General features: G+C 37.7%; 1 protein-coding gene across 5 annotated transcripts in view; it reads left to right on the forward strand.

Annotated features, from left to right (window-relative positions):
* Nucleotides 1-481: 481 nt before the first annotated feature.
* Nucleotides 482-12,586, forward strand: part of LOC123520472 (AP-1 complex subunit gamma-1-like) — a 44,453-nt gene continuing 32,348 nt past the window's right edge. The window contains exons 1-3 of one of the 5 annotated variants that reach the window (XM_045282724.1): nucleotides 482-618; nucleotides 3,321-3,394; nucleotides 7,108-7,291. In XM_045282724.1, the coding sequence (XP_045138659.1) occupies nucleotides 3,331-3,394; nucleotides 7,108-7,291 (248 nt within the window). In that variant the 5' untranslated portion in view covers nucleotides 482-618; nucleotides 3,321-3,330. Of the gene's footprint in view, nucleotides 619-702; nucleotides 863-3,320; nucleotides 3,395-7,107; nucleotides 7,292-12,586 lie in introns of those variants that run through there. The other 4 variants (XM_045282725.1, XM_045282726.1, XM_045282723.1 and 1 more) reach the window with 4 other exon arrangements.

The following is a 12,586-nucleotide window of genomic DNA, read 5'->3' on the forward strand; positions in this document are numbered from 1 at the left end:
ATTAAAACTACTTACAGGACTAATGGAAGCATCTGTGGAGAAATTAAATGAGATGAGGATGGAGATAAAGGCTGATATCATGGGATGTGAGACATGACCTCTAGAGGCAATCAAGATTTATACGACACGGGTACCTTGTGAAGAGTGATAGAGGAAAAGTAACGAGAAAAGACCACTCAAAATGGAGATAGAGAGAAGAAAAATGAGAGGAGAACCCAAGATGAAAGGATTGCTTATCAGTGAATATGAGAAAAATAGGTGCGAGTTGCTCGATTAACAGATCCCATACCTGTATATAAACACTAATTATAATAATGTAAATATCAAAGAAGATAATGCACAAAACTTCCAGTATCTAGAGCATATTTAAAGTAATAGAAATATGGCGCCAAGATATTTGAGAATGTAGCACTCAATTTAAAAGTAGCCCAGCGAGATTGAAGGGGTCATGGTGTAGGCAAGGTCGAGGTCCCCCCTGGCAGCAGGTGCTCTGTTAAGCCAGCCGTGGCCCACCAGATGGCAGTGGCAGCAGTTCCACCTTGCCGGAAACACACAGATGACTAAACTCTGGCAGATGCCTGAGTAAACCTTTATATTCTACGCCTCAGGTGATTCCAGGTAGGGCATAGGGTCGTGTGTGGTGAGGGTAAGGGCTGAAGCGTGTTGGTGACTGAGGAATGCTGCTCGAAAACGAACAAGAGTTCTTACTGACGGGCTATACTGGGGAGAGGATTGGAGCTGCCATTTTGGCCAGTCAGACGATGTCAACATTGTCCTATTACTTGTCGTTTCAAACATTTTCTGACACACCCAAGTATGCTATTGTAACAAGCTAGAGCCACATGAACAAAGCGAGAGATAGGTAAGTCGCCGCACTGGTGTTTAGATGTTGCAATCCGGTGTGTTCCAGTACTGGCCTGGATCACCCCATGCAAAGAGTTGACGTAATGTATGGACATCATGTCATTACTGATGCCCCAAACTTTCCAGGGCTTATCCAGCTTCGAGCTGTGCGTGTATTCATAACTGTGTTTTTGGCAGATATGAGGTAGACTTCCTTATAGGCAGTAATGATCTTGTACACTTGTTCTGGAGGGTTTACGTGGGTGTAAAGAAGGAGAACTGTGCAATGTCATTCATCTCAATTTTTTCTAATGATTTTATCCAAGATAACTTGCCTTAAAACTTAGATTTTACGAAAACTTGAATTAAAAACTGCCTGAGAGAAGTTTGACCTCCTTTGACATCTCTTTGGAAGAAACTAGCTTGCCATGATGTAACCATTTTTTGACAAGGGGCATGGCTATTATTTTAGAAGAGTATCATAATGCTCTGCACATAAAGAAGTCTTGTTTTTTATTACTTTCTTGAAGTTTTGTCACAAATTATTGCTATTCGTTGAGAATTTTTGTTAGGTGATGTGTGTAGTTTAGGTTAGTTTAAGTAAGGTTAGGGTATATTAAGTTAGGTTAGGCAGGGTTAGATTAGGATTGCTTTTCCACCCATAAGTCTCTCTGTGAGGAATTCCTGACGTTTTAGTGAGAAGAAGCAAAATAAAGTATGACGTGTTATGTGCATAACCGTATATGACAAAAAAAAAATAAGTAAATAATTTAAATGAACAAAAAGAAATAATGAGTATCTTAGGTACTCAAAGCAAATTTTGGTTAGTCCTTTTATAAAAAATTTACTGGAGCATGATAACCACAACTTAACATGTATGATTTAACAGAGGCTGTAGCTATTCCTCTGACTCAACCTTGTTAGTGCCATTGCTACCATATTGATGTTACTTTTATGAATATATATATATATATATATATATATATATATATATATATATATATATATATATATATATATATATATATATATGTAATTATTCATCATAAATTCATGCTGTTGATAAGATTAGTATGTTGCACTAACCATGGCTGATATTTGATTATTATCTGGCAGTGGTACTAAGGATGGATAGAAATTTGTTTCTGGTTAGTGAAATTTTTATTTCCAATCTTTGTTTTGTATATTCTCAAATTGGATTTTGGTTAGTGGGGATTCACAAGTTCCAAGGACAAACACAAAAGAGCATTCACAGCCTGCCCTCTAGAGATATTTCTTTTCATTCATGCATCTCTACTTGCATTTAACAAAGTTTTATGTGAGAAAAATTCACACGTGAGTAGCAGAGCTGGTGTAATTGGTTGGTTAGCGACTTGCACTAGAGGCCAGAGGGTGGGGGGTGCAAATGTCTTCCCACACTTTCCTTGCCTGTAATTAACCTTTTCTTCCATCTGATTCTAAAGTTGATCATGAGGTGGCTAATTATCAGCTTAAATCATAGACTTTGGGTGTGTGTCTGAGAAGCAGTGAGCATGTTTAGGTTGACAGACTCAGAGAAGCTCTAGCCTTAATGGTGTACATATAACCTTGTGTATAATATCTATCTCCTGGTTTCCCTTCAGTAAGATTCAAAACAGATGAATATACAGTATCTGATATAGTAGAAAAAACATTTACATTTAAACTTAACATTCAAGATTCCATAATTTTACGTCTTTGTGCTTGATATTCGTATTCCACATCATCATGCTGACAGCCGTATAATTGCTGCCAGACACAAGACTCATTCCCCTTCTTCCTCTACTGAGACGAAAATATATTTTATTCACAAATACAAAAAAATTCAGAGACCAATGTTGTAAAAGGAGGAAATTCTTTAAAAATGCTTTTGGCTTTTTTCACTGTTATTAATCCTTACTGAGGAATGAGTCAAACAGGACTGTGCAGATACACTGCCACTTCACATCAGTTTGGCATTCATTCTTTTTTTGTGTGTAGTCTGGTGACTAAACATGAAAAAAATAAATAGAAATACTGTGATATGTTCGACAGCTATAGGTATTCATAAACCAAGAAATCTGGTTGTGGAGAATATATATATATATATATATATATATATATATATATATATATATATATATATATATATATATATATATATATATATATATATATATATATATATATATATATATATATATATATATATATATATATATATATATATATATATATATATATATATATATATATATATATATATATATGTGTGTGTGTGTGTGTGTGTGTGTGTGTGTGTGTGTGTGTGTGTGTGTGTGTGTGTGTGTGTGGAGGTAAACCATGATAAGAGGTAAAAGTTTTTCTTAGATTCATTTCTGCATTTTTTGATAATATTGCTTATATTGAATGTTGACCTTTGTTAGCTATTTACTTGTCAAAGTTTATAGATTTATTAATTTATATCTTTCTGCTCTTAGTCTCGGCACAATGTCGAGCATAAAACAGGTGATCAACGATGCGGTGGAGAAAGGTAAGGAGGTATATGAAAAAGGTATGTAATCCCCTTATTTTGGATGCCTCGCAAGCCACGCACATTTGTACCAGTTTATTACTGCCTTGCCAACATTCTCAGACCAGCTTCCTCTCTCAGCTGTGATAAGTGAGTAGTAATGGTTGAGAAACCCTTGAATTATGGAATTTTTTAGTAAGGTATTTACCTTGTAATCCTTAGCTTTTTGGCATTTGAAATGGTATCAATAGTATAATTGAGAATTTTTGGTAATGTATTTTCTTGGGCAGGCTTTAGGCTATAATTTTGAGAGAATCTATTCAATATTAGAAAAGGATAGCATTTATTATTGATTCCTATTGTTGATAAGTCTGTACATTAGAAAGAGAAACATTGAAAGAAAAATGAAAAAGAAATAACGAGATATCTAGTATAAGGCAAACCCAGTTTTGAAGTTTTTATCTGATGATAATGATCAGGTAATGCTTCCAAAAGAAAAAATCTACAAAGATGATGTTAGAAAAAACTAATTATACATAGGAACACATTTAGACTCTTAATTTTTCTAGTTCATGAGAATACAATTTGTTCAGTTATCATCAGCTGTGTGTTAGAGAGACAAAAGCAGACTGAGAGGATGCCCCGTCTGTCTGAAAAGAGGGAAAGGAGCTGAGGAGGAGTCTGTGGCATGGCAGTGGCAAAAATTTTCCTCCTTTATTGCTAATAAGCACTGTGGCCACTACACAGGATATCCATGCTGCTCACTTGTGTGAGGGAAACGAGGCAGGTGTGCATTACTAACAGATTTGACAACAGATGTGCTTAGCATTTTTACCAAAAGGCTGAAGACCTGTCTCATATAGTTTTTTTTTTTTTCCCAATTTATTTTTATCTATCATAGATACTTTACCATTCATTTATGACCTCCATTACTCTCTCTCTCTCTCTCTCTCTCTCTCTCTCTCTCTCTCTCTCTCTCTCTCTCTCTCTCTCTCTCTCTCTCTCTCTCTCTCTCACACACACACACACACACACACACACACACACACACACACACACACACACACACACGGTAGCTCAGTGGTTAGAGCGCTGGCTTCACAAGCCAGAGGATCGGGGTTCAATTCCCCGGCTGAGTGGAGATATTTGGGTGTGTCTCCTTTCACGTGTAGCCCTTTTTACCTAGCAGTGAGTAGGTACGGGATGTAAATTGAGGAGTTGTGACCTTGTTGTCCCGGTGTGTGGTGTGGGCCTGGTCTCAGGCCTATCCAAATATCGGAAATAATGAGCTCTGAGCTCGCTCCGTAGTGTAACGTCTGGCTGTTTCGTCATAGACTGCAGCAGATCAAACAGTGAAACACACACACATTTATGTTTCTGCACAGAAAATGGGTGAATGAGAAGTGTGACAAATTTAGAGAGCAATAAGAAGGACCATATTAGCATAAAGCTCTGGCCCTATAAACTACAACTAGGTAAATACACACTGCGTAGTGTAGTGGTTAGCACGCTCGACTCACAATCGAGAGGGCCGGGTTTGAATCGGCTAGGCAAATGGTCAAACCTCTTAATGTGTGGCCCCTGTTCACTTAGCAGTAAATAGGTACGAGATGTAACTCGAAGGGTTGTGGCCTCGCTTTCCTGGTGTATGTTGTGTGTTGATGTGGTTTCAGTCCTACCCGAAGATCGGTCTATGAGCTCTGAGCTCGCTCCATAATGGGGAAGACTGGCTGGATGACCAGCAGGTGACCAAGGTGAATTACACACACACACACACACACACACACACACACACACACACACACACACACACACACACACACACACACACACACACACACACACACACACACTGCTTGCAACTTGAGTGATAACTTCATAGCCTGTCACTAATGAGTGTTAGTCTTGCTCCCTATTGAAAATGTGAAAATTTTTACTGATGTGTACCTGGTTATTGTCTTCTTTGAGCAAGAGGATGGCATGTGTGGTATATGAAAGATCACAATCTTTCTCATATATTGAATAATTTCAGCTCATAAGTATCACTAGGAGTGTGAAGCTGACAGTCACTAACCGAGCATATGATTTTCTATACAAGCATACACACCATACCAAACCTTTTATTTACACCATTTTTTAAATTAATTTCTAAGGAATCTTGGAAAAATGGGAGGTACCAATTGTAAACTGATAGGCGAGCCAAGGAAATGAATAATTAGTATTGATATATTAGGTGAACCAAGCAAATGAATATTAGTTAGTTATAAATCACATATTGATGCTTGATTTCAGTTATTTGTGGACTTGATGCATGCAGGGGATATGTATGATTTTTTTTTTAATAAAATGGACAAAAGCATGTATATTTAGAGACAAGACATAAGCATGACTCAAGTTTTGCACATTACAACTAGGTAAACACACACACACACACACACACACACACACACACACACACACACACACACACCTGTGCATACATATACAAGTAGGCAACATGAGTAGCAGGACAGTCAAAACTTTCCTTTGGTCTTACATACTGCAGGAAATAAAAGGAATTGAGTATCTGCAAGCACTTAATATTGAAAGCAGTATTTGTTTAACACACACACACACACACATTAAATTAATTCCACCCCAGCTGACTACCTTCACTGCTTGCCTTCGTACCTGATAGGTGTGGCTGTTGTGGGTTTAATGGAGGCCCACCCTGGTGTCCCCTTATCAGGAGTCGTCAGCCAAGGTGCCCAGTGATGCCATGCTTTTGCCACAAACTATACTGCGTCATTTGAATGGAAATAATTGTGTTTTTCATGCCTCTTGTGTGTTTTATACTAACATGATAAAATTGCATGCTGAAATTGTGGAGGTTGTGAATGTTTGAGAGAGAGAGAAAAATTTGAAGGGTGTGTGTGTGTGTGTGTGTGTGTGTGTGTGTGTGTGTGTGTGTGAGAAGAGAGAGAGAGAGAGAGAGATGATGATGATGGTGATTTTTTTAACACATGCAGTATACTCTTGACATGACAGAAAAGGTTGCTCTAATCATTGCCATACATTATGTCTCTCTCTCTCTCTCTCTCTCTCTCTCTCTCTCTCTCTCTCTCTCTCTCTCTCTCTCTCTCTCTCTCTCTCTCTCTCTCTCTCTCTCTCCAGTATTTTTCTCCTGCTCCAAAAATGGGAAAGAAAACAGTGTAGCTTAAAGATTCATAGTTTCCTCATTAATCATGCTTTCACATCCATATTATGTTTGCAACTCTTCATTCCTATCATGTGGGTTGTATGTCCTTAGGATATACTTTGTGGATAAGAATATAGTTGGTAGCTAATATTCTGGAGTAGAAGGATTGTATCTATGATAAAGTAGTGCTATGACTATTCAGAAAATAGAGCAAAATGCATAGACCTCTCTTGTGTAGTGTGTGCTGTGTGCTCTTAATGTCCTGATGGGTATTATTTTGAAAAGAAAGAAAAAATAAATGTATGAATTATGATGATATAACTTAGTCTGGCTTGAATGATGGTATGTATTCCATCAAAAGTAACACCTAAGTATATATTGGTAACCAGACTCCCATATTCTGCATTGTGGTTTTGGTGTGGTTGTACTAATATGCGTGGGTTGATGTAGGTTGTCCATTGTTGGTAGAATTGATATCTTTATAACCATATAGTACTTGTAAGTTGATGAATCCTTCTCAATAGTGACATAGAATAAGTAATAAGTGATTCCTTTTAATGTGTCTTTCATTTCCCAGTACGTCAGCCTAACCCTATAAGGCTGCGGGACCTAATACGACAGATCCGGTCAGCCAAAACTGCAGCAGAGGAGCGAGCAGTGGTAAACAGAGAGTGTGCATACATTCGGCTTACTTTCAGGGAAGAGGATTCTGTGTGGAGATGTCGCAATGTTGCCAAACTTCTGTATATACACATGCTGGGGTGAGTTGATCCATTCAAGCTTTAACTTGTGTGAAGGAATTCAGGTATATAATTTAGTGTGAAATTTTATAATATTAAATGAATAAAAAGCTAGTGCTAAACATATTTATTAGAAAATGTTTGATCATATGCAAAAATTTCACTTTTTCACTGATGGTCATCATCTTCGTCTTCCTCTTCGGCTCACTAGAGGAAGCTTTTACAGGGGCACAGGGCTTAGGCGGCATTGTAAGATCTAAACGAATCACTACTTAAACAAAAAAGTTATTGCGAACATAACACTAAGATACAGTATGCGAGACAGTCAACAGCATGGACGAGACTGGCAAGATACAACCCAGACCCATGGAATAGAATGTCGACCTATGAGGCATTCAAAATGGGTCTGATATGCGCATCCGTGGCGTCAGCAGGTTCACAAGTAGTCAGAGTGGGGACGTTGGTTCAGTTAGCAAACTGATTGGTAGGTATTCATGTGCTTCTCTCTCTCTCATTCTCTCTCTGTTTCACAACTCACAATGCTGAGTTGTGCAGTGCGTGACTGTTTTAATTATCAGTAGTATATAATATGTAGTATGTGATAAATGAAAACCACCATTTTTTTTTTTTTTTTTTTTTTTTTTTTTTTTCCTGGTAATTTTGCACCTTAAGACATTAGTAAATTTCTGATGTTTAGTTATTGAGAAGTAAATTTCTGATGTCTAATTATTGAGAGGTCCCTGTTCAGTTACTTGTGTAGATATAAATTGCCTCTGTTATATATATATATATATATATATATATATATATATATATATATATATATATATATATATATATATATATAATGTAAAAATTAAATGATAATAATGATAATAGTAATAATAATAATAATGAAGACAGCAACACTATATTAATAATAATAATAATAAGAGCAAAAGTTTAATATTAGTAATAATGATAATAATAATAATAATTAATAACAGCAAGTGTTGAGATCATTAAATATGATAATGATACAATGGTCAAAGAAAGAAAGAGAGTGCTCTTACAATTGAGAGAGAGAGAGAGAGAGAGAGAGAGAGAGAGAGAGAGAGAGAGAGAGACTTGCTGGCAAGTAGAAAATGTGGGGCAGTAATAGGAGGCAGAGAAGCCTTCACAAAACTTGTCTCCTGTGCCAGATAAGTATGATTTGCTCAGTGGGGAGAGGGAGAGCGTGAGGTTTCCGTGCAAGAAAGACAGGTCCTGGGAGGAAGCTCCCCTGTTGGTGAACCCCCTGACGTCACTAGCCCCAGCTCTTTTCCCCTTAGAGCTGCACATAGCTTGACCTTCTATTCTATGGGCCATGGATACAACAAGGGAATTGGGTGAGGCTGCATATGTATACGAACAATACATGTATAGTGCTTTACGTACATTGTCGTCGTTATAACACACCAACTTTCCGAATTACTGTACATACAGCATTAATAAGTGATGCCACAGACCCCGTGATATAGCAAAAAATCCACAGAACATATCTACGAGTATGTATAAAAACAGCAAAATAGTGAAGCCGCGAAAGTTGAACAGCGAAATAGCGAGGGAACACTGTATATATATATATATATATATATATATATATATATATATATATATATATATATATATATATATATATATATATATATATATGCATTTATGTATGTATGTATGTATATACAGTCAGTACGGAAAGTCAGTTTGTCAAACTGGCGGTGAACAGGCTTTTTGTGTTTTTTACTTTACCTCTAAGGATACCATCAAAATGCAACGCAATATGTTAGTTAGTTTTCTGTGGCAACACTGGTACCTTAGCAACACTGAGAGATTGCATAGTAACACTCAGTGTGCCTATGGCATTTGTAAGGAGAGGTTGTGCACTTGTTGCTCCCGCATGACATCACGTGTTTGTGACTATTTTAGTGTGCTTTGTGCTTATTTTTCTGTTTTATTAATGGCGAGGAGGGTTACTACACATGATGACATGACGGCAGTGATAACCATCTATAAGGCTGACCATCCAGTGAAGGAGATAGCTACACAGACTGGCTGTTCCTTATCTGAATTGTTCCAAGTCTGAAACCATTTCTCCCAAAGGAAACAATATATATAATTTTGATCCATTCCAAGACCATAGATTTTTGCCCTAGTGAATAAGAAGTTAACTTTGTATGATCAATGTTATTTATCTTTTAGTGGCAAGCTACATGGCACACATACAGTACAGTCAGCACCCAACGTCTTGGTGCCTGAGAGACCATGCCATCACTTTGGGTGTGAAACAAAACACCCTCAAAAATAAGGGATCGAATTCACCAGTACTCATGGCGGGAAAAATTGTTATGAGGATTCTGAAGGTCCTGAAGCATTAAGTGGATAATGAACCTTGCATCATTATTACAGAATTAAAAGAAAAGAACCCAAGTATCCCTCAGGATGTCTCATTGTGTACCATTCAGAAACACCTTCAAGATAACCTAAAATTCAAGTATTGTGCACCACCAAGGAAGCTTATTTTAACAGTTTCACAAGAGAAGAAAAGCCATTTATTTTGCCACAAATACTGGCATCTGGAGAAGTGGAAAACTTTCTTGTGGTCAGATGAGGCAACATTCATGGTGACTGGTAACCAAGGATGGAAAATGAGATTATTTCCTGACTCAGATGCTTACTTCCCTAAGTACACGTAGGGAACAGTAAAACACCAAAGTAGTGTGATGGTGTGTGGGGCATTTGGGTATCATAGGACTAGGACTTTAGTAGTACTGCCAAAGAATCTCTCTATTAACAAGGAATGGTATCTAGAGCTTGCTGACCATCAGGAGAATTGTTTCACTAAATGCTAAAGTTAAATATTCATGCAGGATGGTGCACCGGCTCTCACTGCCAAACTAATTAAAAACTGATTAGAATGGGTTGACATTGACTACATCAAAGACTGCACAGGAAATGGTCTGGATCTTAATCCAATTGAGGACATCTGGAGCTTGATGAAATGTCAATTACGGGGCTGTGATACCTCTACAGTGGATAAGCTCATCACCCATATCCATGACATCTGTAGGAACCTGGAATCTTTTCTCCTAGAAAACCTAGATTTATGAGTTCCAAAACATCTTCAGAGCTACCTTAAGAGGAAAAGCAACCCAGCAAAGTATTGGAGTTGATATAAGTACCATAAAAATGGATATTTTCAAGACTTCAAACATTATGAAACAAAAACAAAACCATGCCATCACTTTCGATGCTAACTGTAGATGATGGTGTGGGAGGTTAAGGGAGGCTTGGCATTATGTAGGTACTAATACAGATGCTTATTTCTGGGTGGATTTTGTATTTGAGGCTGTTACAGGTATGGGCACCTGACTAACACACAGCAGTCCAGAAGGTTTACAATAGAAGTTACAAACACTGTGTGGGCAACACAGTGTATTATTAGTCCACCCAGATGCAGAATAACAAGGATGGAGTGTACGAGAGTGTAGCAGTGCAAGACACTACCATCAACTGAGAGAGATGCTGAGGCGAGCAGGAAAACATAGAGTGCAGGCACAAGGCACATACATAAACATAATAGTCCCAATATAACAATTTTAATAATAATAATACTGATAATAATAATGAAGATATGTGATTGGGTACCATCCCAAGGCTTCACCAGCAATGTAAATAATTTCAATCCGTTCCAAGACCTCAAATTTTTACCTAAGTGAATAAGAATTGAACTAAGTAAAATCAGTATTATTTACCTTTAGGTGGCGAGCTTCATAGCAAGTGTCACTTAACCAGGCATTAAGGATATACTGGGTTTTGGCAGCACTATCACTAGCATAGTCACTTAGTCCTGTGTGGATTATGAATTTATATGCCAGGAGTATTATCCCATATTATTATAAAATGCTTTTAACGAAATAAACCATGAGTATAATTTGGTGGTGGTTGGTAACAGTGTTTGTTTACCATCACATCAGCTGATTGAACTACACAATTCAGACCACGCAGCCTCATCATTCCACCACAGGCAACATGGAGAATTTTACAAAGAAAACTAGCCCTATTACTTCTGCAGAGCATGATTTATTGGTAGACTTGGTGAGCCAGGAAAAGTGTCTCTAAATAAAAAGCACAGATGGCTATATAGTGGCTTTAACACAGGAGAGAATCACCACCTTCTGAAAATGTGCAGGTTATGGAAAGGGGACAGTGGAGCATTTATCTACATAAATGGGTACTTATCAAGCAATAAAGACATACAACTGATTGTAAGCTAAGTAATATTCTGACAGAAAACTTGGGAGATGGAGATGCAGTGATTGAAGCTTGGCAGCGGCAATTTTGTTGACAGTTGTTGTTTCTCAGACCTGTTCTTTTGCTGAGGCTTTGTTATTATCGATGCACCACTGACAAGTTTCGTGGATTCCACCCCCTGGATTTGGTTCCGATCACAATTTTTGTAAAGTAGGCTATTTGAATGCTAACCTATATATTTTTATGTTTCTAGAGTCAATTAGTTCACAAAAAAAACCCTACTAATAATGAGTATTTAGGCAAAATTTATGTAGAGGTAATGACAAAGACACCTTCACAACAAAGATAAATTCTGCTTGATCGTTGCCTTCCCAAGCTGTGAGAAGGCAGCATTCACTCTTAAGAATATTAATTTCTCCTGGACGGTACCCTTCAACTGACAAAGGTGGAAGGTATTACTTAAGAATCCAGCCGAGAGCATATCAGTGTGGTTCCCCCCAGAAGCAGCGTGGGTGTGCTCGACGATATCAAGTCTAGTTAACCCCCGTTAAATTGAATAAATTGCGTTATTTAATTTTCTCTCCTTAAAAATCAAGTCATGTTAAATTGAAATCACATTATTCAAATTTGCGTTAATCTAGAGTTGACTGTGCTTATATATATAAAATATTACTCAACCAACCTACCTGGTCAAGTGACTATGGTCAAATGTCGTAACCCCACCTGGGAATAAGAGCAAGGCCACAATGCAGAATTAAAACAATATGGCAACTGATGTTTATCTCTTGCCAGTGGTGCTAGTGTCATCCGGATTTGCCAGATTCAGCCACTTATAGGGAGGCAGTGGCATAGTGGATAAGATGGTGAGTATGGGATCAGGCAGACATCCATGCCTAGCTTCGAATCCCACCACATACAGCTTAGAAACTTTGCCATTTATTGAGTGGTTTAAAGTTACCTACACGTCGCCATGATGCCCAGGTTGTAGGTGGTTACACCAAAGATGCATTTGGGTAGTGATATGGGCCCTAATATGGGTACCACTGT

This window comes from Portunus trituberculatus, chromosome 47 (genome assembly GCF_017591435.1).
Source record: "Portunus trituberculatus isolate SZX2019 chromosome 47, ASM1759143v1, whole genome shotgun sequence".
Classification (NCBI taxonomy): domain Eukaryota; kingdom Metazoa; phylum Arthropoda; class Malacostraca; order Decapoda; family Portunidae; genus Portunus; species Portunus trituberculatus.